General features: G+C 42.1%; 1 protein-coding gene and 2 long non-coding RNA genes across 4 annotated transcripts; 1 reads left to right on the forward strand and 2 right to left on the reverse strand.

Moving 5' to 3' along the window:
• Window positions 1–13,221, reverse strand: LOC135282856 (uncharacterized). The gene is made up of 2 exons (XR_010348866.1): window positions 13,106–13,221; window positions 1–6,329 (listed from the first exon to the last, which is right to left on the reverse strand). It is a non-coding gene; the product is annotated as an uncharacterized LOC135282856 (long non-coding RNA).
• On the forward strand, window positions 44–18,042 carry YPEL1 (yippee like 1). 2 transcript variants are annotated; one of them, XM_064393045.1, is made up of 4 exons: window positions 44–179; window positions 11,115–11,158; window positions 12,554–12,662; window positions 13,623–18,042. In XM_064393045.1, exons 1-4 carry the CDS (start codon window positions 63–65, stop codon window positions 13,710–13,712), a joined length of 360 nt encoding a protein of 119 aa, XP_064249115.1. In that variant the 5' UTR covers window positions 44–62; the 3' UTR covers window positions 13,713–18,042. The 2 variants fall into 2 exon arrangements, with proteins under 2 accessions (XP_064249115.1, XP_064249116.1); XM_064393046.1 differs by lacking the exon at window positions 44–179 and adding an exon at window positions 10,289–10,393.
• On the reverse strand, window positions 14,885–26,421 carry LOC135282858 (uncharacterized). The gene is made up of 2 exons (XR_010348867.1): window positions 22,422–26,421; window positions 14,885–19,599 (listed from the first exon to the last, which is right to left on the reverse strand). It is a non-coding gene; the product is annotated as an uncharacterized LOC135282858 (long non-coding RNA).
• Window positions 26,422–27,040: the final 619 nt, after the last annotated feature.

The following is a 27,040-nucleotide window of genomic DNA, read 5'->3' on the forward strand; positions in this document are numbered from 1 at the left end:
TTCAGCAAAGTTGTAATTCTTCAAGTGCCAGCCCTGAGCTGAGTGAGGAGCCACCAGCAGAGATGGTAAAAATGACAAAGTCAAAAACGTTCCAGGCTTACCTGCCAAACTGTCACCGAACCTACAGCTGCATCCACTGCAGAGCCCATCTCGCCAATCACGATGAATTGATCTCCAAGGCAAGTGGTTTCTTTAGGGACCTCATGAATTATTTCTTAACCAAAATGGTTGTCACTGTGACACCACTGCCAGTAGATAAGGGATGCAAATTGATACATACTTCAAAGTATCTTCCCTGGGTTCACTCTTGGGTCATACATGTGGTGTACAAAGAACTGGATGTATTCTGAAAACTTCTGAATGTGACATCAAGGTTGATCTAATATATTCCCCATGTTAACAGCCTGTGGCTGCTGTCAGGTGGGTACTGTGTGTGAGCTGTTGTAGCTGGAAAGTCTGCTAAGGAAAAATGTCAGAAGAAAGCACGGATCTGTGGGTAGGGAAATTATTCAGGTTATGGTTACTCCAGATAGAGATTTTTTTTTTTTACTCTGGACTGAAGGTCACAAAACTGTCTGTTTCCAGGGTGTCCCACTTGTGTTGTGGAATTTGTAAACACACTTTTGCTGTCCACCAGCTCCTAAGGAATATGATTAGCCAGAGATGTTCAAAGTAGTTGGAGTGTCTGAGCTTGGAGAATAGGTGGAACCTTGAAACAGGCTAGGCCTGCCCTTCTTCCCTGTTGCTAGAAGAAACAAAGACTCGTAACGTATGAAATACGTAGGAAAGCTTGAAGTTTGGGATAAATACTTGACAGACTGGTTTATTATTTGCTTCAAACAAACTCCTGATTAAATTACTCTTTGTTGTCATGGAGAAAACACTTAAGTTGCTTTTTAAACTTTTTAATACAAAATGTTCTATATAACTGTTTTGTCAAATAAAGTTAGTTCGAAAGGGTTTGACACTAAAAAAAAGTTCTGTCTGTTGCTCCTGCCTGTTTGTGTGTTCAGCAGCACTCAGGTGATGCTGCTCTTCTGTGCTGAAGAGATGGGAGGGCTTGACAATGCTGCTACTTCTGAATTTAGGTTTTCTGTGGGTGAGGAGAAAACATACCTGCTTGCTTATCCAAGGGCTATCAGGCAGTAATGGGTTTTCCACTTAATTTTTTTTACTTGAATTTTTTTTCCCATGATGATTTCAGAATTTGAGTATGAGGCCTTTTTGGCACCACTGGATTCTAAATTACAGGCACTCAGGGTTTCATTATTCACTTCATGTTCTGGGCCAAAAAAAAATCCTGGGAGAGGTTAATCTTTCCTGAGCTTCAGGTTGTAGGTACTTACAAGAAGAAAGAAACTCTTTTTTTTCCTGTGTCTCTTAGCATGTATTAATTCATTGAGAAAATGCAATCCAAGCACATAGTTAATAGGGAGCTCTTCTTTTTGTGGACTTAGATTTTTGCATGCCAGCTAAGCTGCCACTACATGAGCCAGTTTTCTCCAAGGGCTCGGGAGCTTTGGTCAGCAAAATACTTCAAATATGTTAAGCAAATCATGTTCATTTTAGAGCTTCATAAATAATTTCAAATGTTAAGAATCAAATTTTCAATTCAAAGAAAACATTGAGGACTCTTCAAAAATCTGTAGTAAATACAAAGAATTACTTTTAAATAGTTTCTAATGGTGTTGGGAAAGGTGTTAAAGGTGGATTTTGCTTGATTTCTGGCTTCCTTAATTTTTGATGAAGATACTTTACAAAAACATTTGTACTTGCAGGTTGACCATATACTTATTTGACAGCTGATTCATATTTTGTTGATTTAAGATTTCTTAACCATATTTTATTGTCTAAATCTGTATGGTAAAAGAGAAATGCATTTAAATGTGTGGTATATTTTTGTATGCTTTTAAAATAAAAAGAACATTTGTCATCTATTGTACTTGTATTTGGGACATAGCTTTGGAAAACCCATCTTCCTTAGGCTGAAACTTTACATAATCCCAACATGGGAGATGTTCTTCTGATGGGAACAACTGCAAAGCAATAGATAGACTTGGATCATTAAAAATAAGTACAGCTGGCCCTGGGGAGGATGGGGAGTGCAAATAAAATTTGATATTTTTTTTCTGAACTTCTCTTGAAGTGCCTTCATTGAGGCACATTATATGCAATGAACTTGGGTAAGTGGGAGAGATGGTTTTTTGACATATCTAGAATCCTAGTTACTGTAACTTTTCAGATGCAGGAAAAAAATCCCAAACAAACATAAACCAACCTGTAGTGTTCTGTACCATCTAAAGTTAAAGAACAGTGTGGTTCCTGGGCTGGTTTGGATTTATTGGAGTAAGATAGACTGTTCAACCTGACTTCCTCCCACTGCCTTACCTTGAAGGCCTAGTTCAAAGCCCAAGCTCTGTGTTACATTCTCTAAATACAATTTTTGGTTGTAGATTCTCACTTCACTCCAAATGCTTCCTGTACCATCTCATGTCAGAACACAGTGCCTCAGGTTCTCTGCAGCAGATAAAAGACAAACAGTATTTACTTAATGCCTGGCTGTAGCTGCTTCCTTTGGGGGCTGTCCCTCACCCCATCTTTTCTGGGTACATGCTGATTCTTTCTTCCTCATGTGTGGTCAGGGAAAAAGAAACAAAATGCATGGTGCACTTCTAATTTAAAGCAGCTCCAGCTGGCTTTCTAATGTGCTTTGAGGTATAAGAATTTATTACACCTGACACTGTAGTGGTGTTTGACTTGAAGATTAAAAGATAAAGCTATACTGTGAACAGAGTGGTGTTTCTCTTAAATGTTGGTCTGTCATGGAAAAGCAAAAAGTGCTGCATATTTCTGTCAATCATCCCTTTGATTCTGATCCTAAGAATCTCTGACTTCAATACAGATTTGCAGTTCTGCTTTTGAGAACTGTTGATGCCAATTGTCTGACGAGGATGGCAGCATACACGAATCACCTTTTCATTTTATTTCTGTTCTGTTTGAGCAGCAGGATCTCTTTCTTGCCCTGGAATGAATCACAAAGCTCTCTTTTTCTTGTGCCCTTGCTGGTGATAAAATGGCAACCAAGAGTCTTGGCAAGGGCTTAGAAATAAGAACACAGATTAATGAGACAGGACAAAAATGTGTTACCTGCTCAAGTGAATTCAGTTGTGGGTTTGGTTTTCTCTGCAGCTGTGAAAGGATGCTGTGTTGCTCAGTATTGAAATCAACATGATGTTAGTGGTTAGAACATACACTTCTAGAGGTTTTCACTCTGTAATAACCTTGTGTTTTCTGCACCTGGGGCAGAGCTTGGGGAAGGGGAGGGTGTGGAAGAGGACTGGTTGAGATTAGGAGCCCCAGACTGGGAGGTCATTGGCAGTAGAGATAATGACAAACATTTTTCTGTACAGCTGGACACATGCACGTGTGTGTTACCGTAAGGATTTATAACTCCCAGGTTATCTTGGGGTAACCATTGGTTTGAAGGATACCCAGTAAGAGAACTGACAAACTGTGTGTGACTTTGAATTGGAGTCAGTGCAAGTTGAGGTGGTGTCAGGTGCACCTTAGAGGGACTGATTTGTGTTGCCAGCAGGTCTGTGAGTGCTGGATGTTCTCCTTCTTTGGTGAAGACTTCAGAGTCTGTCAGGATGTTAAAGTGTTTTTTAAAATACTATGAGAAGGAATAAACCAATCATTACTACACTGGGCTATGTTCACAAGATGGGGAAGAACCTATGGCTTTTTAAAATTTCTTTAAAGAGGCAAATATTTTTAGAATCATATCCTACCATGACTGTAGGCACAGAAGAGAAGTAAACTATGAGCAAATAACCACAGCTCTTAATGAAGAGTAAGGCAAGAAGCTGATGCTGTATAGGAAGCACTTAGTTAATTTAAAATTGATACTTTGTAGATTTAAGATATTGAAACAGCACATAAAAAGTGACCAAACAAATATGTTTGGTCAAACAAACATAATTTAATTTTGAGAGAACATCTACAAGACTTCTTGAAGTATAGGGGAGGTTGCCACTTGTGTGGCCTAAATAAAATGTTATATATGTGCTGCTCTTGGAGCAATTCTGGAAAAAATTTTGTGGAAGGCCTGATTGAAGGAGCTTTCTTTTGGTTTGTTATGTAATACTAGGAAATGTGCAGTGATTATTAAGAGTAGTTAATTTTATAGGAGAACATAAGTTCCAAAGCACTTGAGAGTAGTTTGTGCTTGCTAAGTTCCAAAGTTTAAAAATTCAGGTATGATCCAACAAATTACAAAAAAATACAAATACTTCATAGAATCTTGGAATCTATTGAATATACTACAAAGGATAATGTTTTGCTACTCAAGGTTGACCTGCTTGAAAGACTGTTGGAGCATCTTACAGTGTGCCTTAATTCTGGGAATGGAGAGAATTTGGATTACTTTGTATGGATGTCTGTATAAATACTGTCACTTCCTTCTGTCTCATTCATTGCCAAGCATATCTGACCAGAGGGGAAAAAAGTCATGTGAAGTCACAGACAAGACTAGATGTGTCAATATTTTCAAGAATGAGTTCTGCACAAAGGTGTATATATATATATATACATATATATATGTAAGTGTTATTGACTGCAAGGGAAATCCTGCAGCTTGTGAGTGAAAGAATGGTCTCGATGGTTCAGTTCAGTTCTCCAAGGCATTCAGTATGATTGCTCTTCTAATATTGATGAGAAGGAAGAGTCTTAAGCCTAAATAGATGCTAAAACATTTTTAGCCTTCTTTAGCAATCTGTGGTTTTGTCCTCCACTGTTTAACTGATGAGATCAAGAGGAATTTTTTAAAGGGTTTATTGTCTTTAAGTAAATATGCTGTGCTTAGCTTGGTTCAATTTGTAATCCTCCTTTGCTTATGATATAATGAGTATTTAGAAAGATAGATGGGCCTGTTTTATGTATGTTTGATGGCTGTTTTTGTTCCCTCACTAATTTCATAAATATTCTGGTGATAATTTTTTTTTCCAAGAGGCTCTAGGTTTTTGGGTTCATTTTTTCTTCTGGGGGAAGAACCTAGTTTTTGAAAGAAAAGCAATCTTTGGAAAAAATCCAAGAGTATATTTGAAGGCTTAAAGGAGTTGGAAAGTGCAAGGGAAGTGTTCTACTCTGTGTATTTTGACATAATTATTTCTGAAATCCATTCAAGAAGCTGCATAGGTCAAGATAACTCGTCCTGCATAACAAAGTCTTCACTTTGGGGAAATATCATTTGCCAGGTTTGCAGGCATGCCGTTTTTTGGGCAGAATTTTTTAAGGCTATTCTCTACATACTGAACTTTGTAACTTGCTTTATCAAATTCAATAAATACTTGAATGGAAATAAACTTTAAAAATAAACTAGTATTTATCATGGAGTCTTCTAGAAGTTGCCTCGGAAGCAGCTGGGCAGCAGCGTCTCTGGTGGTCTGCATTATTTAGGAGTTGGATGTGAGGGAAACACCAAGTGGAACAAATGTGGGGGTTTTCCTCTGATAATTTTTTTGTCTCTACTTTATGTTGAATTCAGTTTTCTGAATTTATGTTGCAAGTCTTGAAATGAGAGGATATCTGTACACTCTCTGATGCATTTTGCTGAGGAGATAATTTCACACATTAGAGCACTTGTGTTTGTGGTTTACTTTAAGAATGCTGCCCCTCACAAGTACAATTTTCTGTGTTTCCCAAATTTGCTTATTTGTCCAGAGAACTGATTCAGCTTGATCTATCTTAGCTTGTAAAGGGAACTCCAGCAGATGAAAGGAAATTAAACCAGATGAAAACCTATGGACTTCTTTGATTTTCCTGCTTTACTATTTTATTTCTGTGTTTGCAGTAGCTTGCAGACAGTGGCAATGCCCCTGGGCTTGCTCAGAACAAGGCCTGCCTTGCCCCCAGTCCATGCTAAGATGGCAGCTCCCCTGGATATTTGCTGCAGAGCATGATCTCTAGCCATGCAATCGAATCCCATCTCTGGGGAATAACTGATGCCATGAGCTTTTCAGTAGCATCCCTTCCCCCACCCATGCCTTCAGCTGTGCCTCAGGGCAGTAAATACATGTTCTGCTTGACTGATATTTCCTTTCCTCCTGGGTAAAACAGCTACTCCTGCTGTTAGAGGTTAGGGTGGGTTTAACTTACAAGCACAGATCATACCTAATTCTGCATGTGTGTGCAAGTGAAACACGTATAAAGCTTCTTTACTACATCATGTAGCAGTGACAGAGGTTCTGCAGGTGACTTCACTGCAGTTTGTAAGCACAGTTGGACATTGTTGCTGATACTATTAGATGTTCTGGATACTTTCAGCTGTGCTGAAACAAGAAAACATGATAGAACTTACACATCCCTTTGTATTAATGGGTAGCTGGTCAAAGATACAGATTTTCTGAGGAATGATTTAACTCATCAATCAATACAGTGTTATTAATTGAGGACCATGAAAAAGCAGCCTAATAGCAAGTTTAAAGTTCAACTGCAGATATTAGTGGAACTGATAAATTGTCCAGCTTCTAAGTGAAAATCCTGGTTGCTGTGAGTCATTATTGATGAGAGTTGGTCACACTTGCCACCTTCTTCTAATTCCTCTCTACTGGGTACGACATATTTAAGGCTCAGTTTGAATGGAATGTTCTGCTTTAGTTTTGATTTGTGTATAGTGCTTGTGATCTTGGGAGTGCTGAACAAATGTTGCACAGTTAAAGTTTGTGTTTGCATAGGTGATGTTTATTCTACTGAAAAGTGGTTTGTCTGGAGACTGGTTTGAACAGTTGTGCCTGTTAGTCCTTGACACTGCCATTCAAAGTACTTTTTTTCATTTTCTTGGAGGAGTTGACACACAAGGTGTTCAACCTGTCAGTCCCTTAAAATTCATATCAGTATACCTGCATCATACAATGCAGAGTGTGAGAAACGTAGTCCTGGTAAAAACAAATGTTCAGTATTAATTTTTTTCTGGTTATGCAAAATATTCTGTTTATAGGCAAGTTACAAGCTTAGCAAGCAGCTCAAGCACCAAACTGAGTTGTCCTCTTTCCATTTCTAGTAGTAGGATGCATCAGAAAGTAGAACTCTGATAATAAATCTTTCTTACACCATTAAGATAATGCATCCATGACAGATGTATACCTTTTTGTGGTGTTTGAATACAGTTTTGGGGGAAAAAAAAATCAGCTGTTCATGTGAATAAGAAACTGAATGCCAAGTGCTGACAAGAGATTGATAATGATAATTCAAAGGCATGGGAATTTAAACTGGATGTCCTTGCAGTGCTTTTACTGCAGTCAGTGCATAGGAGTTGTGCATGGCTGGGCTGCACACCATTCAGTGCCCAGTGGAACACACATGATGTGGTTGGGCACTGGTTTTAAAGTCTGAGCTGCCTGGACCCACGTTCTGTGTTCCAGAATGCAGGTACACAAGTTGCTGCAGGTTCCTGTTGAGTTACCTGAGTGATGTAAACATGGAGGAACTTGCTCTTTGCAGCTGGGCAAGGAAACAAATGTTCTGTGGCATGTAAATACAATCCTCAGCCTCTAAACACCAGTGCAGGTAAGAAAAGATGGTATCAAATGCATCAGTCATACTCTGGGAATGGGAAGCAAGGCTGGAATGGAGGAGCTTTCCACAGTGAGATGTTTGTGAACATATTTTCTTTCTAAAATGTGTCACAGGAAAAGATTCTGTGTTGTTTCTCCCTCCACTGTACCTTGATAAACCTAAAAATTAGAAGGTAAATGGCCATTTCTGAGGGAAAATAAGCCTAGGAGAGTACAGTATATCTAGGGCAACAAAGCAAAGGGTGCAAGAAAAGTCAAGTCATCTTTAAAAATATATTAGGAAAAGAAAAACAGCTACAGCAGTGCTTTCCAACCGGTGGTTTGTATTTCATTTGGCTTGAATTTTTTTTCAGCTTATGAAACAAGAGAGGGGAATAGCTGCTTTTTGTGCTATTCCTGGCATCCTGTTACTGCCCTCTGCTTAATTTTGAAAAATGCAGGGTCAAAGGAGAGCTTTTGTTAGGTGATACTAAGTCAAGACTAAACATAAACTTGGCAGAAATAATTGCATAAGATCATTCAGAAGATCTCCTGACTCTTGTTTTTTTCTGGAGTCTTTTTTTTCTTCCCCAGCCTGCTGGGGAACTTCAGGTATGGCATATAAGTCGTTTAAAAATTGTTATATAGGACCAGACAAAAAAACTCAACTGACCACATTAATTTATATGTGATTGGTGTGTGTAATTACATATAAATAGAGAAGCTAGCACATGATAATGGAGAGTATTTCTTGGTGCTGTTTGAAAAAGAATTTGTGAATTCTAATTTGCAACATGGAATTTTTAAAGCAAGGGGAAATGGCTGCAACTTTTTTAATTTTAAGACTTTTTACAGTAGTTTAACTAAATATCATGGTCATCATGGCTTTGGAAGTTCTTTTTAATAAATTCAGGTATATGAAACAAGGAAGTTCTAGTTTTACATTTACTTCTTACTGAATAAGAGGATTTTGGAAGTGTTTTCTTTACTTTTTCTTAAATTTTGCATTTGCACATCTGTAGTTTTCTCTAGATTAATGTGTTGTTTACCCAGCCTAGTTACTCATTTATTAATGGGAATTTTTTAAGAGTCCATATCTGAAGAGAGTTTGTTTTCACCTGCAGTAAGCAATCTCTCTGTTTGTTACTGGCTCTAGTCTAGAGAGTCCTGGTTATTCTGCAGGAGCTGCAGAGTGTAGGTCTGCACTGCTCTGCCAGTTTTGTCATGTGTGTTTAAGTATCTCAGGAGAACTGAACTAGTGGTGGGGTTTGTGTTTGTTTGTTTTAGAGGCAGCTGTAAGGATAAATTGCTTTCTGCCAGAGCTGTTCAGACTCTGCTCTCAGCTAAGTCTCCTCTTTTCAGGGTCAGTCCTGCCTGAAGTTTCAGCTTTCACTGTCCTGCACAGCCTATCTGGTTTTCCTTGCCTGGTGAAAAACAAGACTTGTAGTTCTGGCTGGTGGAGACAGTGCTTTTTCTTTTGTCTTTGCTAAAGGTAGAACCTCCTTAGAATCACTGAGGTTGGAAAAGACCTGTAAGGTCATGAAGTCCAACCACAAACCCAAGAGAGACAAGTCTACCACTAAACCGTGTCCCCAAGTGCCAAGTGCTGTGTCTATGGTGACTTCACCACTGTCCTGGGTAGTCTGTTCCAATGCTTGACAACCCTTTTGGTGAAGAAATGCTTCCTGGTACCCAACCTAAACCTCCCCTGCTGCGACCTGAGGCCATTTCCTCTGACCTTGTCACTTGTGAGGTGGGAGAGGAGACTGACCCCACCTTGCTACAACCTCCCTTCAAGTATTTGTGGTGAACAGTAATACGTTCTCTCAATACTTCTTTTACATGGTTGCTAAAATAATAAAATATTAGTGCTATTAGCTGTTAGGTAGAATTTTTCATGTTAGAGATTTTACAAGTGTATATGGGCTGTATGTAACTACTCTGGCACTTGGTACCTGGAGTAGTCCAGGGATTTCTTTAAACATTCTCTATTGCAGTATAATCTGGTTAGTGTTGATCGGAAAGGGTTAATTTATATGCATTTTCCTTTTACAAGGTGGGGGGATTTTTTTGCACACTATTCTGAGTAATAAAAAGACAACAGTTACTGCTGTTGTGTTGCTAGTTAGTAGAGTGGCAAAATACCTATTTTAGTGTCAAATGACTTGTAATTGTATAACTAAATACATGTCAGGAGAAGAATCCATTGCAGGAAGGACCTTCTGCCTATGATTTCATGCTTGGTATTACTAAAACCATGCTAAAGTATTCAGGTTGATATTTTCCTTCCAAAAACCTTCCATGTTGATCTAATGCAGGCTTCTGAAAAGTTGGTCTGTGATATTCAACACTAGAACCACAGGGATTCTTAAAAACAATTGTACTTTCTTTGCATCATGGATAAAGTAGTTAATTTTCTTTGAAAGTAGGTTAGAGAATGGAAAGGCTCAAAGAAAAAAGAAATTAAGACAGTTTATAGATTTTTTTTTAAATGGAGTTCAGTATGGAAGGGAGAAGAAAGGAAAACTCAGTTCCAGGGTGATCCTGTTTGGAGAGGAAAGAATGGCTGTGTCTAAATTACCAAGTCATTCACTGCAGAAGGAGCCAGATGAAAGCAGTGGTGTGTCTGACACACGTTTGGAGTGTTTTACCTGTGCCTGGCTCTGTTTGCTCACAAGTGCTCCCAGGATGTGTGCAGCTCACATCCTGAGCACAGCTTCAGCTCTGTGTCTGCATTAACATTTTAATGCATGGAAGAACTGCTGGTTCAGTTGGTTCAGAAGGACCAAGGGTGCAGTTCCCAGGCACTGAAACTGCTCCACAAGCCAAACCAGCCCTCAGTAAGTGTGGCTGATTAAGGGTTTTAATTCAAAACTGAGCTACTGCTCTGAACTAAAACATTAATTTGGAACCAGCCAAGAAAGTCTGAGTGCCATCGTTTGTCCATCATTTATCAGGAATGTGAGAGATTGGAAAGCATGTGCCTGTGGTCAGGCTTTTAATGGTAACAGTTGTCTTACTGAAATGAAGCTGAGCTTATCTGTGAATTTTAAACTGATCAGATGCATTTCCTGAGTACAGTATGCTGGTTTTATGCTTGGTCCAGAATTTCACTGCTCTTATATCAAATGATGCAATGAAATTGAAATAATCTTTTGGCTGCAGCAGGGCAAGACAGAGGAGATGGGAGTAATTCCCTTTGAGTTAAAAGCAGATTATTTCAATTAGCATGAAGGATGTCTAGGAAAATGAGTATTGGTATCATGCAGAGGGGTAGGAAAAAACTATGTTTTGCTTGCATTATGGATGTTGAATTTTGAGCAATAACACTTGACAAAGTAAAATAAAATCATTATGAAAAATCCAATGTAGATGAAAACTTGTTTGACCAGACTTTCCTATAAAGAACTAGTATAAAGTAATTAACCTGAAATAGTTTATATCTGTGTTATCATTATATGTTTACTTACCTGTCTGGAACTATTTTTTTCTTTGGTGGCACTTGTGTTTTTAACATGTACAATTTCTTTTTCTTTTTTCTTTTTTTTTTTTTTAATGCAGTCCTTCCAGGGAAGCCAGGGACGAGCCTACCTCTTCAATTCTGTGTAAGTATGTGGTTATGGTTCTGCACAGCACCTGCAGAGTGTAACTTCGTGCTTCCCAAAGGGAAAACAGTTGGAATTCACACAGCTGCACTTTGCACTGTACTCACCAGCAATAGTAATTAAAGCGCTCCTGGGCTGGTTCTGAAGCATTCCTTTGCACATATACTAGTTTATCTTCTGTTTTAAGTAATTCTGCTAAGAGCTGAAGGATTAGGGGAGTGTGTTAATGTGAAATTCCTTTTGTCCGTGTAATGGTAGCTGTCTGAGAGGAGCTGCCATTCTGAGATACTCCAGAAGTCACAAGATATTGAGTGACTGTAAATTTTCTTTAGACAACTCTGCTGTGGTCTAAAGAATTTCCCAGCCTGACAGTTGGATACATTTACAGGTTAATGTTTCAGTAAACTTGGTACATCTTTAATGACCTTGAATATTGCAAATGTGCTAGAGGCAAGAGGTCTCTGTGATCTTATCAAGGCTAATATTTGCAATCTTAGGCACGTCCTTCCCTTGATAGGAGGCTCTTTGCATTTGTTAATGGGTGTATTTTAAGGTTTTTTACATGCAGGATTGCATTTTTGTCTTAATTTTTCAGCAGTTTTTTGTGTTGCAGCATTTTGAAAAAGATACAGTTGAGTGTCCTGGTCTATTTTTGACCAGGATAATGGAACTGTAACTGCAAAGGATTTGATTGCAGATCCTTGAAATTCTTTTAATATGTAGTCCTTCTGTGGTGACTTGGGATTTCTGCTATAATTCCAATAGGATGAATCTGGTACTACAGCAGCAAAAATGGCAAAATTTTTGCTCATATTTAAAAGTGTCTAAAAACTTGGTTTAGTCTTGCCTGATGTTTTCTGCATAGACTCATTTGTGGAAAAACTGGCTTGATGCAGTACTTCAAGAGATGTTTTGTTTTGAAATTGCTGTTTGTTCATCAGAGCTTAGTCTGCTGATCAGTAGCAAAGAAATATTTATGAGGCTTTTTTCTTGCTGCTATTTTGGAGCTGGTTCTAAATTCAGCTGTTGGTGCTGATTCACTGGTACAGACTTCCATTAGAGAGGTCTCAAATAGTTTTTGAAGTAAAGCCTGAAACTGTAGAAGTGTCCAGTTACTGTGTAGTGTTCTGTTCTCTGGAAGTTTAACTATTTAGCTTATCTTTGTTGCTGGCAGTAAGTGGGTATCACCAACAGTGACACCACAGCCACTTAAAAACAAGAAACAAACCCCTTTTTTCTTTCTGTCCTTCTGCTCAGTGTAACAGAGGAAGTTACTTTTGCAGCATTGAATAACTTAGGCATTTTTTAAACTACTTTTTGTCTGCAGAAAAAAGCTGGGGAACAGTAAGAAAAGAAACACACTCATCTGTTAACATAATTTCTTCCTTTTTTTAGGGTAAATGTGGGCTGTGGTCCAGCAGAGGAGAGAGTTCTTCTGACAGGTTTACATGCTGTAGCAGATATCTATTGTGAAAACTGTAAAACCACTCTTGGATGGAAATATGTAAGTAATATACTTAAATCCTCAATAAATATTTGCATGTTGAAGCACAGATGTTTGAGTAGCCATTGAGTAGCACCTTTGCTGATGGTTTATGTGAGTTAGCTCTGGTGCTTTTGTGTACATCAAGCTCTAATGTAGCCTTGCTTCCTTGCATCTGCAGAAATGTTGCAGCAGATAATAATTTTATTCTGGACTGCAAATCAAGCATGAGCTATATGTGCTATTACAGCTGTCTTAAGATTTCTATATTTGATAATCTTTTTGCAAGACTCTCAAGCACATGTGCACAAAACCAGGTGGGAGAAATTGTCAAAGTGAGTCTGTAGTGTCATGGACTGCAAAAGTTGGTGATACAGTAAAAATATGAATTACAATAAACAGTACTGAGCATGTTACTCTCTTTACAAATAGTGTGGACTCAATTCTGTTGTTTGAAAATTTACCTGTGCACTTGCAGCTGTGTTGCAAGTTTGAGGTTTTGAAAATCTTAGATTCTGGGTAGGATTCTCACTGATTCAGTGTACTTTCAGATCTTAGAAGTTTTCCTAATGCATTTCCTGTCATAATGAATAGAAAGAAGAGCTTTTGAAGAGGTTTGCATTCCCTATTTTCATTACTTCTGGGAATAAATAAATAACATGTATAACATTCCATTTCCTAACCTTCACTTTTAAAAGCATTAAAATTCCCCAAGCAGAGAGAGAACATGATCAGTTCTACAGCAAGATCTGTGCAGTAGATCTGCTGATTCCATTTAGGAGAAGTTTGCTTCTGTTTCCTTCTCAGTGCTTTTCAACCTCTCTTTTTTCCCCTCCTTCCCCTTACTTGGTATAACCAATATGGGTTGTTAACTGTAATGGCTCCTGGTTTGTATTTTTATTGTAAGTTTGATATTTAAAACACTTAATTTCCTGAACTTAATTCAGTGTTGTCTTGATTTTTTATTTTTTTCCTTTCCAGGAACATGCTTTTGAGAGCAGTCAGAAATACAAAGAAGGAAAATTTATCATTGAACTTGCCCACATGATAAAAGACAATGGCTGGGAGTGAACCACAACCTTTTTCCTTCTGTTTGGACTATATTCTGTGGAACAGGCTTTACAAAGACTAATGCAAAGTAAAGGAAGAGCTTGGCTAGAGTGGCCCTGAGAATATCACTGAACTCTGAAACCTCACAAATGAGTAGTGTAGTGTAAGTGGCTATTTCAGGCCATGTTTGCCTTTTCTCCTTGTGTAAGTTCCCTCTTTTTGTACGTGTATTATTGTGTGAACAGTTGTTTTGGAACATTTTGAATGACCTTTTTCTAAACTCTCTCAGACTAGAGAAACAGTTCACTAATTGAAAACAGATTTTACTGGTTAGCATCTCTCTCTGACCTATGCCTTTAATGCTACTTCTGCTGTGCATGCTTCTTGCCTAAACACCTACACTCCAGTCCTGTAGAAGTTCTGTCCCTGAGCAGTCTGAAAGAATGTATGGGATGGGGTGCTTTTTTATATGTAGCAATTTCTGATGTGTTTGGCAGTGAAGAGGATGCAGTATTGTAGTTATTAATTTCTTTTTTCAAATTGAGTGTACCACAACCTATGTACATCTTGTAGGTGAATTGGTTAAAGGTACAGTGCTCACTTCAAAAAGATTACAATTGCACTGACTGAAGTTAGCAGGTCTCAAGTTGTTAGGAAAAGTTATGCCAGAGGCTTGGTATCTTAATGAAATAACATGGAAAGATTTTAAATCAATAATGCTATAGAATATGTTCCTTTAAGACCAACATATTCCCTAAGGAGTTTGCTGGATAAAAAATTTATAAAACTATAGCTTGCAAGATTAAAAAGACAGAAAAATATATGCATCTTCTATTTTGAAAAAAAAAAATTAGTTGGTATATTAGGAAAAAACAAAGTTTTGGTACTGTACCTTTGCCAGTAACAGGGACTTGTGCATCAGTAAAGTTTTATGGCTGGTTCCATGTAACTGAATAGTCCTAATGCACTGGACAAAGAGGTTGATGTCAAGGAAACTTGTTGAAGTCTTCTGCTTCTGCTACATTTGAACAAAAATATTTATTTTTGTGAGAAATGGCCAGAGCCTATGACATGAAAATTAATATAGTACCTGTAGGAAAAGGAAGAGTAATGAGAGGCAAGGGAAGTTTGACTTGTTTTTTCATAAAATAAAATAGTAAGATAGTTTTTAAAATTTGGGGGTGGGGAAAGGGTTTCCCGGTTTGCTGGCTAAATCATCCCCAAGTATCTTTTTATAATAAAAATTTATATGAAACTCACCTTCTCTTTTGTTCTCATGCTGTTTCTTTAATGGAATCAGTTAATGAGAGAAACTTCTGGAAAGTATATGCACAATATGAGCTGTTGGTATCTGTGTATGCAAACTGAGCAACTGTGAAAGAAACGCTCGACATAAATTTGCTAACTTGATTTTCAAATTAAATAGTCTCTACAGACTTTTTGTATGTTAAATCTTTTTACTGCTTGAGGACAAACTGTTTGGAAAAAAAACCCTTTAACACTACATAAGTCCTATAACCGAACAATACAGAAGCCTTGCAATATGAAATCCCTTTCTCTCAATAACAATTTTAATATGGCACCTGTGAAATTAATCACAGGTGCTGCTGCTGCTGTTCTGTTTTTGGGAATCTCTCATAGGCTTTCTGAACTCTGCTGCACTTTAGAAATTGTCAGACATGAAAAATTACGCCAATGGGTAGGGGCAATACAAATCTTTAAAACCAGCTTTCCAGTGTTTTTGTGGGGAGGAGTGAGAGGAGCATTCTCCCAGGTGTACACATTCTCTGTGATGCAGGCTGGCTAACCTGCCTGCCAGTTGTTGTCATGATTGATACCCATGAATTAAAAATGTAAGAATTAGGGAAGTAGTTCAAGCTGTTGGGTTTCAGTCCAGAGGCCTGAGGTGGTACAGTTACATTCAACCTGGATTTTGTGGCTTGCACATTGCTGCTTCGTGTTCACATCAGGTCTCATTTTTAACAATGCCATTGGTGCAAGATGGGCTTGGATGTTGCCTGTCTCGTGCTCTTTTTGACCTGGAATTCTTGGGATTTTGTTTTCCACCATTGCAATGTATGTTGCCAACAAGGAAGGCATTAAAACTTCTATCAGCAAAAAGTTTGTGTTGGCTTCCAAGTCCTGTTGCAGTGTTGATACTTGTGAGCAGCTTGTGTGAGGTTTGTGTAGCTTTGGGCTTTTCTTATTTCCTGGCTGCAGACTTGCTGAAGCAGTACACTGGACTGAAGGCAAAAGTAATGGCTGCTTTTCCAGAGAGAGTTGAAATTAAAGAAAATATGTAAAGTATTAAAGATTTTTCTCTCCAAAATTGGGGGTTTGGCTAGCTCTTGTTAGTAAGCTAATGCTGTCTGCAACACAGTCTTATTCGTAGAAATTCAACCTCTTTCTTCAGTGCATTATTTATATTTCAAACTGGACATTTTCACCAAAACCTTAATTAACTTTGATGCCAAAGGTTGGGACTTCAAGTGCTTGGCACATAGAGCTTCAGACTACTGGCATAAAGAGTTAATGACCTATATGTGATGTTTATGGCTTTTAAGAGAACCAAACAAAGCAATATTCTTTTTGGTCTTTTAATAAAAGTGGATACTTAGAAGGAGTAAAGAGTAGAAGTAGTCCAGAATCACTATTTTATGCTGCCATGTAACAATTCTTGAGGCTTATTCTTTTGAGGGAATATGTGAATTTTCTTCCCATGTTGTTTGGCAGCATCAATGGTTATTTTCTCCCCTCATAAAGATACAGAAAATTCTTGTTATTGGTTTTGGTGAAAGTTGAATCCAGATAGCAATGACTGCTGGCTGATGTGAAGGGGTCAGTCTGGTCACTGAACCCTCCAGCAGTCATTTGAAAGAAAAATAAACTTACTTGAAAAAAAATTTTACTAAAGCATTTTCCCTCTAACCAATTTTTGTAATATATTAAAGATTATATTTAAAGTTTGTATGTGTTTGCTCTGGGCAAGTTTACTTCCCCTCCAACTTGAGCACTTTTGTTACTTGTACTGGTTATTTTTGGTCTTAACATTTATTTTGTATTTTGTTTTTTATAAATTGTAACAAAAAGCTTTTGTGAACCTTTGTTTCTTGCTGGCTCTTTCTTGGACCAAATGAACTGACTATGAGCTGGCTTAGAAGAAATGTTCATTGGGATGCATAGGAATTTGCTAGCAAAAATGTACATGTATTGAAAGATTTTTTCACTGAACCTCTAAAGCGCCATGCCTGTCCTAAAGTAATTAATCATAATTTGGTGTGACTTTAGTAATCTGACCACACATTCTCTGTCTAGGTCCAAAATAATGGTTGTAACAATGGTTTTCCAGGACTGAGTCTGCCTCCAAACCCTAGAGTTTTTCTTTGGCCGGTTACTTTAAGTACTTTTTTGATTACTAAAAGGCAGTGCTGCCATGTATAAAAATCCTGTCACATTGCAAACTTGCTGTGAAATCAGCTGCAGAATTTGGTGAGGGATTGCTCAGCCTAACCACTCCTGCTGTATGCTTTTAGTGGCCTGGTAATCTTAATTTTATCTGCCAGTTAAAAGGGCCAGGATCTGAATTTCCCTTGTTGGTTGTAAGCTGTACAATGGCAAACTGTGTGAAGGAAGATTGTTATGGCTCCATCTTAACGTCCCAGTAGCAAGGCCCAGCAGAGTGACCAGTGTGGGTGGTGTGCCTTTGTGCTTGCAGTCCTTGGGAGAGGAGAGGAGTATGGGTTGTGACGTTTCTTTGAGTAAAAAACTGGCCTCAGAGGTTCTGACCGAGTCCCCACTGGACCCATAAGCGAAGGCCATCTGTATTTCCTGCTGGTGTCCCCAAGGCTGGGGGCCAGGCTTGCTGGCCATGCACTTCCCTCCAAGCCGCTCGTAGGGCTCCTCCTGCCCGCTCATCTCAGCAGCCAGATTGCAGCAGCAGTGACCTCCAGACTCACAGACCAAACTTCACTCATCTCCAGCCTTGGATATTGGCCATGAGAGGAAGAAGCTGTCAAATTATTGTTAAACTTCTTGGACACTTCATTGGACTTCACTGAGACTCATGTTAAGCCAACCAGCAGTATAAACACTTACTGGAAAAGGAACAGATGCTTCAGAGGTTTCTTTTAAAAGGACTGTTACAAGTGGTTTAAGGTCTAAAGCATGAGTCATAAATGGCAGTTGAGTTGTGCCTCATTGTTTCTTAAACTCTTTAAAAACGCTTTCTTTTACAGGTGACATGGCTGTGTTGCTGTTTTGTCCTTGCAATACTGTACATCATTTGTTGTTTCACTATACTGTATCTATTCAAGGTATCACAATAAAAGCTTTCAATTGTTTTGTTGGGTTACCTGTTGGTTCTGTGCTATCTTTTCTTGCTAATTGAGTTCTCAGGCTTTATCTTCTGGTATGGCCAGAGAGAGAAGACAGTGCTCTTAGTTGCTCTTAAAAACCTATAAATGGGTTGAATCTGATTTTTATGTGGTTTTAGGACTGCCACAAACCATTTGGGGTTTTTCCTTTCAGAAATCTTTCCAAAACACAGAAATTTGTGTTGCTATTCTTAGGGCTTTTGCCTATTTTAAGCCAATTTTTTTGTGGGACCTCTGCATAGTTAGAGTCAGTCTGGACAAGCCCTGAAATGAATGCTGAGAGGAACTGCAGTGTGGGTGTGCTTTTTGTTGTGTCAGTTGGATCAGCTGCAGACCCGAGGAGCACTCTGAGCACTCCCTCTGTTCATTCTGCTTTGGCTGGGAGGAGCTCCTGTAGCTTCTCTGACCAGGTTATTGGTCTTGTCAGTGATGTGATCCCTCTGGACTGCCTGAGGCTCAGAATGAAGTCATTCAGTGCACACTTATGCGCCGTCTTCAATAATCCATCATTTCATCTCACAAAGAGATAAATGCAAATCACACATAGTATTTCCATCTTGAGAAAATGGAAGATAGCCAGCCACCCTTATTCAAGTGCTGTCTTAGGGGCATGAAATAAGGATCTTTGCAGATCTGAAAAAAAACTCAAACCCTAGGGATAAAATAGCATTTTATGTGGTGTATGGTCTTCCTTGTACAAAAACCTATGTTTTGAGAGGATGTAATTGAAGTAATAAAGATCCAAATAAGAAGTACCTTTGGGATTTGAGATGTTCATAGTAACATCCCATTACATTTTAGTGTATCAGAGGGACTACAAAAACACCAACTGTCAGCAGCTGGGTTACCAGAACAATTTTGGCAATGTGAACTCCAGTGTTCTGTCTTACCAGCTGGAAAACACCAGGATATCTGACTTCCAGATAGACAAGGATGGGCAGATGCCTCATCTAAAGCTTGAGAATCTTCTATGAGATGCCTTTTTGTCCCTGTAAAATTTCAGTAACTGGGCAGTGTAGTTTGGGGTTCTCCCCCATGCCCCAAGTGCTGCAGCTCTGACTGGGGACAGCAGGTCTGTACTGCCAGAGTCCAGGTAGCCTGAACTGGAAAACAGCCACAGCTAGAGCTGAGCTTATCCTCTGCACAGGACTCCAGCTGGGTCACTGCCCATGTGAGATTCTTTCCACTTTTGTCTCTTCCTCTGCTCCCTGCCCTTGGCTCTGCCCCAGATGGGTCCGAGCAGGGAGGGAGCACCTGTGCTGCTGCTGGCACTCACCTCCAGCAGGCACAGCAGCTGTGGATTAACTGAGGCTGGACAAAGTAGTTCCTGGCTGTGAAGCAGCTCTGCTGAGCCATGGCACTGATGAGCATTAACTGTTTCTCCTCTAGCAGAGGCTGAGCTGTTCTCAGGGTTTGGCTCATTCACTTCTGGAGTATTGCTGAATAAGATTTGAGCTGAGGTGCTCTGTGATCCTGGTAGCAGTTTAGTCTATGCTAACCTGATTGCCTGAAGATTTTACTTAGTGAAGATCATTCTAGAAAGCAACAATACAGGTTTTTCAGTGTTTAATAAATTAATTAGTAGATTTTTCATGGTCTGATTTCTGTATTTGAATAGTAAGCATTAACTTTCTTTCTTGCCCAAATAGACTCCAGTGATTTCTAGTTTTTGGCAGGGCCAAACTAGCCCTTTATTCAAAATGGAGTTTGCATTCTGACATTAAAACATGTACATGTATGCAAAGTCCATTCTGGCATGGAATATCATGGCTCACCCTGTACCTGTAGGAAGGGTTGTGAATGTTATTTAATTTTCAGTACATTTTTGACGTGATTAGCTATGATCATCTTTTACACCTTTCTTTTACACCTGACAGAAGTTAAAGTAGTTTACAACATGAACAACACCTCTCAGTTTGGGACCCAGAGCTGATGACAGAGCAGCAATGCTGTATTGAGTGTCTGAAATGTTTTTCTTATGTTCCAAATATTGTAGAGTTAAAACTCCAGTGGATTAAACTGCCTGATTACGGTAAAAGTTTTGGGATTTTTTTAGGTGTTAGTTGAGTGGCACTAATAACTGTGTTTGAATTGTGGGGTATTTGTCCATTTAAAGGTGAAATCATAAGCTTTATTCTGCAGAAAGGATTATTCAAAATGTTTCTATATGGGATCATATAAAACCACTCCCACAGAGGTGTAACACTAAAAGGAAAAAAACCAACCCCAACTGCAGGAGCTCTTGCACTGCCTGTGCAAACAAACTTTTTCCAAAACTTTCTTTAAAAGCCCACTAGAAGTCCAGAATCTTGTGACAGAGAGCAGGGCTGCCAAGGGCCAGAACAGCTTGTTTTGCAATTGGGCCCTGGGGAAATTGCTACATCTGGGGGCTGGGTTGAAGCTGTAAAGCGCGTGCTTTTGAGGACTGGGGGGGGCTTTCCTAAACAAATATATTTCCTAAACAAATATTAATAGATTCTCTGCCATGCACAGGGAAAACCTGCTGATGTTATCACAGCAAACCTTTATTCGGTTAAACTGGAACTGCTGAACACTGTGCAACCACTTAAGAGGGGCACGTGCTGAGTGCCATAAGGCCCGTGTGTGAAAGGTATGTGGGGCACTGGGACAGGAGGTGAGGACCAGCTGCTGAGTGCAGTGAGGGTGGCTCTGCCCAGGAAAGAGCTGGATCCGTACGGCTCTGACAGCCTGCCCTGCAGAACAAGCACAAGTGCAAATCCGTGGGAAAACGTGACATTTTGTGACACTTCAGGCCTCTCCCAAAACCATCCCTCTCCATGCCTTGTGTTAAATGGCAAATGGCACTGCTTTTTGTGGCCCTGCAGAGAGGGATGTGCCCCTGCCCGAACAGCCTGTGCTGGGCAGCGAGCGGAGCCTCCTGTGCACTGCCCGAGGCCAGGCTGGGCTGGCAACCCACGGCTCCCAGCAGCTGCTCCTTGGGGCCAGAGCCTGTTTCTGGCCTTAATCTCCTTAGAGATGAATTCATCATCTGTTTCCCACTGGTGGTCAAACAAGCACTATTGACTGGCTGGCATGCTCCACTTTCTTATGAACTATAACTGATAAGACTGAAAATCTGCTTCTGCTTGTCCACTTAAATTATCTTCCTTTCCTTTCTTCCTCTTTTATCTTCCTCCTTCCTCAATTCCCCACATTTTTATGATACTCATAACAGTCCAAAGTCTGCAGAATTTTGCTTTTTTGTTGTTCCTCTTCTTTCCCCCACAGATTGTGCTACCCAAGGGGCAGCAATAACGATTTGTTATTGAGACAGATATTTCATGTTTGATCTAGTGCCGAACCAACCCGAGGGAGCCACTGTGCTCCCACCCTGCCTGCTGGGTGTGCTGCCCTGAGCTGGGAGCCAGCATGGCCAGCCCCTGAACCTCAAGGGCAGAGGACAAGGCGCTGCTCTTTGCTCCTAAACTATTGCTGCTTTACTGATTAAGCTCCTGTAGCAAGTTTTGGGTCTAAATACAATTTCTTTGGCATGATAATCAACAGCAAAAGAGCATGTATGAACTGCAGACCCATAGCCTCCCTGCAATGCTGTGCTTTACCGTCCCTGCTCTTCCTGTTCCCAAGCTGATGAAGACAAGCAGTGCTTTTTTCAGGCCTTTATCCCCCTCTTCTGTAACGAAAAGTTTCTCACAGCATCGAGGCTGGAGACACAAATTAATGCCCTTTAATTACCTACTCATAATATACAAAACCAAAAGCTTTCTCACATCATTCTTTCAATGTTTACTAAAATAGAGACCTTGCTCTGGCAGATCTCTCCTTTACTGGCCAAAACTCACGCTGAAGGTTAACAGTTCCCAAAGTTAATGATTATCTTGCCTTGTTTGCTCAGTGTTTCAGAGTTAAAACATGTAAATATGCCTCCCCCATGTAATTGCTGTGGTCAGCCAGCGATGAGCTCTGCAGCAAACATAAACACAGCTATTAGCAGAGACAAATGCTTCTCCCTGGCCTGGCCTCCCGGGGCTCCCAGAAGTGTCAGCTCCCCCAGAAAACCACCAGGATAAGGCTGTCCTGCTGGCGCTGGTGATTACACAGAGCCTGCTATGAAAACCCCCTCTCAAAATAGCAATTTCTAATCTCCCCTGAGGCCATTAATCAGGTTTCTAATCCAGCAAAGCTGTCCGTACTGTACAGGCTGTGATCCCCAGGCCTTTATTAGAAACCCCTCTTGGTCACAGCATTTACTGGGTCAGGGGACTGATTGTCACGTTTGTCTGACAGGAATAGCTGCCCATGTATTTTGTGAGACAGATCTGTGATAGTGGTTAATGCCAAGACCTGGCTGCACCTTACCTGTGAGTGCTCGACTTACCAAAGGCTCATCTGCATAGAAATACATCCCAACGTCAACTCAAATTTGGTAATTCCTGAAGATTTAAGAGTAATCTCTGCTGTTCTGGAGACAAATGCAATACCTTGTCCTGTCTGATTAGTTCCAGACCAGAAGGGAATGTCCTGAAGATGTGTGACAGTCAAAACTTTCTGGGCAGCTTCACAAGAGCTGAGGTTTTGCCCAGGTATTGACTAAACCCCAGCTGGGGTAGTTGCATCTGCCTCCTCTCCACCATTCCCCGGGTGATTCTGTCTCAGAGGACCTGATGTGTTGTGGAGGTGGGGGATGTGACTGATGTGTGTAGCCTCCACACAAGTATGTGACATTTGCAGCATTAACAGAGATCCCTCTGGCAAAAGGCACCGTGCAAATGCAAACCCATTGCTCACAAAGTGCTGCAGCATCCTCGGGCACGCCGAGCTCGAGCAGGGGGTGTTACCGAGGCAATGGGCTGCTAAATCTCCTCCTGCCACCGGAGCTCTAGAGGCTCCCTGCGGCCCACGGTGATATTTAGACACTGAGGCCCTGGCTGGAGAGACGCAGCTCCCATGGGGCTTGGCTGGAGGACGCTGTGGGGTCGGTGGGGGCCTGTCCTGATGCTCAGCAGTGTCTTGACTGCTCATGGAGGGGATGCTGAGGCTGAGCCCCACCTGGGGATTTGCCTTGGTGGTTCCTGGTCCGTAGGGCTGTGCCATGCAGCTCAGTGTCCTTGCCAAGCTGGAAGAGGGTGCCAGGGGGCAGACAGGGAGTGGGGAGCTCAGGGTGGTGGGCAGTGCTTTCTGTGCTCCAGAAAGCACTTTGTTATCCAAAGGCTAAGTGAGCAGGGCAGACATGGGGCTGGCATCATAATTCACCCCACAGCATGGGTCCTGCTGGCTGAAATCCTGAGCAGTGTGGCCAAGAGAAGAGTCCCCACCTTGCTCAGCCGCCCATCCTGTACTGAGCAGACCCACGGGGGCGTGGAGCCAGCGTGTCCTGGCGCTCGATGCTGTCAGCACAGGGCAGTGACTCATTTTGCCACTCGGGACTCTGGGTGTGGATGTCTCACTCACGTCTCATCTTGGCAGCAGCAGGTTCTCCTGCTCAAGGGCTTTTGCTCCTGCCCAGCACAGCACAGGGTGGTGGCCAAGCACTCATGGTCCTGGTCTGCTGCTCTGTGTCTGGTCACATCAGGCCACAAACCTGCATTAAAGATACCTGCCTCACCCCTTGGTTTCCCCGAAATCCAGCAGCTGGCCTGGCGAGCAGACACCCAGCCCCCAGGGCCAGTCAAATCAGTACAGCAGTGACCATCACACAGACTTTTGCATGATGAAACATTTGCAGCTATGCCAGAGGGTGGGGGGAGTGTTTGCAATCTTTGCTTTTCCCATTTGCACTACGGATGCAAAAGAATGACGAGGTGGGACACAGCCTGCACACACAGGTGAGGTGTTGGAGCTGTGTCCAGCTGACAGAGCCCAGGGGTTGCTTTGCCTGTGACCAGCAGTGCCTGGGCACAGCTCCCTGGCTGCCAGGCATTACCCAGAGCAGCAGGCGATGGAGTTGGGAGCTCCTGCTGGAAGCCAGCCCCAGTGCAGGGACATGCACTGCTGAGCACTGTGCTGGGCCTGCTCAATGCTCAGGCTCCTGGAAAGGAAAACTTATTTTGGTGCAATGAGCATAATGGGAGATGCAGCTGCAGCAATGGGACATGGGCAGCATGCCCAGCTGTCCTTCTCAGGGGATGGGAGCCCCCCAAGACTTTTTCCAGCCTTTTCCTGATCATGCAGCAGTGCTGCCCCTTGACATTGCTTTCCTTTGCATCTTTTGTTTTTTCTCTTTGTCCTTTTTTTCTCCTCTTCTCTCTATTTTCTTTTTCTCTTTTTTCCTTTTTTTCCCCTTTCCTCTCTTCTCCTTGGCTCTTCCTTTCTGCTGTGCCACAATCAGACAAAACCTGACAGCCAGGAGAAGTTACTGGCTTTGTGAGCTGCTCATGTCCAGCAATACCATGGCCTGACTGTGCTGGCTGGGACATAATTCCTTCCTGAGGGCAGGACTGGTGCTGGTGCCTAGGAGGGAGCTGAGCTGGTTCAAGATGGAACATCCTATCCCTCTGCCCACACAAGCTGTTGTTCTGGTGTCTGTTTGTGAGCATTAACACACCATGGTTTTGCCACTGCAAAACCCCAGGAGTTGTAACAAGAGCCAGGGCTTCACCCAACACTGTCAGTGTGAAGGGCTTCATGGAAACTTCTCTGGTTTCTGCACGTCAGCTCTGAAAACCAAGCTCATCTCCTGCAAGCCAGGCAGCAGGGCCCACACTTGAATTGTGTCCAAGAGGCGAGGGCAGCAGCCAGGCTGTGCGAGGATCTCCAGCCCTCACATCACGGGTCAGTGAGATCTGCCCTGGCCACCAGCAGCAGTATCAGTAACCGGTAGTTACCTCTCCTCCCCACTTTTTTCCCCATTTTCCTCTCTTTTCCCCACATTTACATGAAGCTGAGCTACACAAATACACAAATACAAATACAGTATCCCTTCAGACACTGGACAGAGAAGTGAAGATTGTTGCCATTCATCCAGGGCAGTCTCCCTGTGGTCAGCACTGGATGCTGGACTTACTAGATGGGCACAGATGGAGAGCTGAGGATTGTCCCCCTGCTCCCCATTCCTCAGCACTCTGCCACCACCTCCAACTGTGTCCCTTTGGTATGAGATCTGAGTGGCTCTGGTTTGGCTCTGCTGTTGCTCCCTGTGGCCTTGTTGCTCTGTGGGATTGATTTTAAGGGAAGGTGAAAGTGTGGCAGGGGTGCAGAGATGGCAGAGCTGGGCCCTGGGCTGAACGAAGCTCAGGCTGGCACCAATTCCTTGACAGAGCAGCTGTACTTTGCAAATGGGGTGTGTGCAAGCCCCTTCCCTTGGAAAAAACACATGGATGCTAAAAAAGACCTAACAGGCCATGCTCTAGAAATGTGCAGCTTGTTTTGTTATAGATTAATTGCTCCAACAGACAACAGGCAGTGTGCTGAGCTGGATATTTAACCTACTCTAGTGAGTTATTTTTTTAAGACAGGCACATTACAAATGTAATCTGTGCTTTGACAGGGAGGTCACAATCTGCCAGGATGTTCACCTTGCCTCTCCAGGAAGGGGGTTGGAAGCAGGGGGTTCCACTCCTAAGCATCCAACCCCAGAGCAGTGGGACACAGCTCGGTGCGGGTCTGGGGAGCACCCTGCCACCCCCAAGACATGTGTGATGGCACAAGTCGAGCCCCTTAATCTTAATGCTGGGCAGAAATGCCACGTATTGACTGATCAACTCACCCCTGAGCATCTGCCACCTCGTGGCAGGGCTGCTGAAGGCCCCCTGCCCCCCACCAAAGGCCCTTTGCCAGGCGCAGCAGTGCTCGGGGTGGTTTCCTTTCTGGAAAGGGTTCAGGTGCCGCCCAGAGCATGGGAGGGTTTTGCTGACCCCGCAGCCTGTAATCTTACTCCTGGACTTGAGACACCTCTTGGCCCCGTTCCCCGCTCCTCTGTCCCCAGGACGGGCTGTAATCATCTCTTGGCAGGACAGCCCTGACCTGAGCTGTCCGGCTCCCAGCAGATTTCCCCAGCCTCGCCAAGCGTTTGCAAAAATACCCAGTGATTTATTCTTGACAGCTCAGCTGAACAAAGAAAAAACCACGTAGCTCTTTACATCTATTCTTAATTTTGTTGTTTTTCCTTATAACAGGGGCTGCCAATAATAATACAGCAGGAACAGCTCCTGGCCCCAAACCTGACAGCTCTCTACCCCTTTTTGTGGCAAGTCCAGCCTGGTTTCTTGCCAGCCCAGTGTCTGCTGACAGTGTCTGGCAGCGACGTGGGCACGATAGTGAGGGCAATCCGTGCTCTCTCAGCCCTGGCTTGTGATGGGAATGGCAGGTGACACCCAGCCCTTTGCTGCCACTTACAGTCACTGTGAGGTGACAGCTGACACCCCTCCCCTCACCCCCCACCCCCCCAAATAGCTGGTTATGGAAACATGGCCGGATGAAATGGAAAACCAACTGAGACAAGGCAGGGAGCACCGACTACACCCCTGCAAGACCAGCCCTGGGAAAAGCCTCCCTGTGACTGGCAAAAGAGAAACCAGGAACATTAGCCCTGGCAAGGTGGGGTGGGTGGTGTTACTGCTTTCCTTGTCTGCACTGGGAGTGGGGCTGGCAAGGGAACCGAGCTCTGCGTCCCACCCCACAGAGCCGGCGGGGATAAGCACGCTGTTTGCCTGGGAGGGGGAAATACATCAGTGTCCTAAAATGTGACCCTCCAGGTTATTCACTATGTAAATATATGCTCTTAACTAATCAAAGCTGTAAAAGTCAGTTGACGTCTTCCTTGTGTCCCTGCCTGCCTCCTCCCAGAGTTCCACAAGGTCTGCAGCCACAAAGAAAGTGAAAAATGTGCTTATTCAGCTGAGACCTCGTGAGCACTGGGGACCAGGAGACAGCCCACGACTGACAGATATGAAGCAGGATGGAAAAAGCAGGATTATTGCCTGGAGTGAGGCTGGTATTGGCAAATAGGACAGGGAAGGTCCAGCTTGCTCCCACTAGCTGGGATGCTGCAGGACCCGG

The sequence above is a fragment of the Passer domesticus genome, chromosome 17 (genome assembly GCF_036417665.1).
Source record: "Passer domesticus isolate bPasDom1 chromosome 17, bPasDom1.hap1, whole genome shotgun sequence".
In the NCBI taxonomy this organism is placed as follows: Eukaryota; Metazoa; Chordata; class Aves; order Passeriformes; family Passeridae; genus Passer; species Passer domesticus.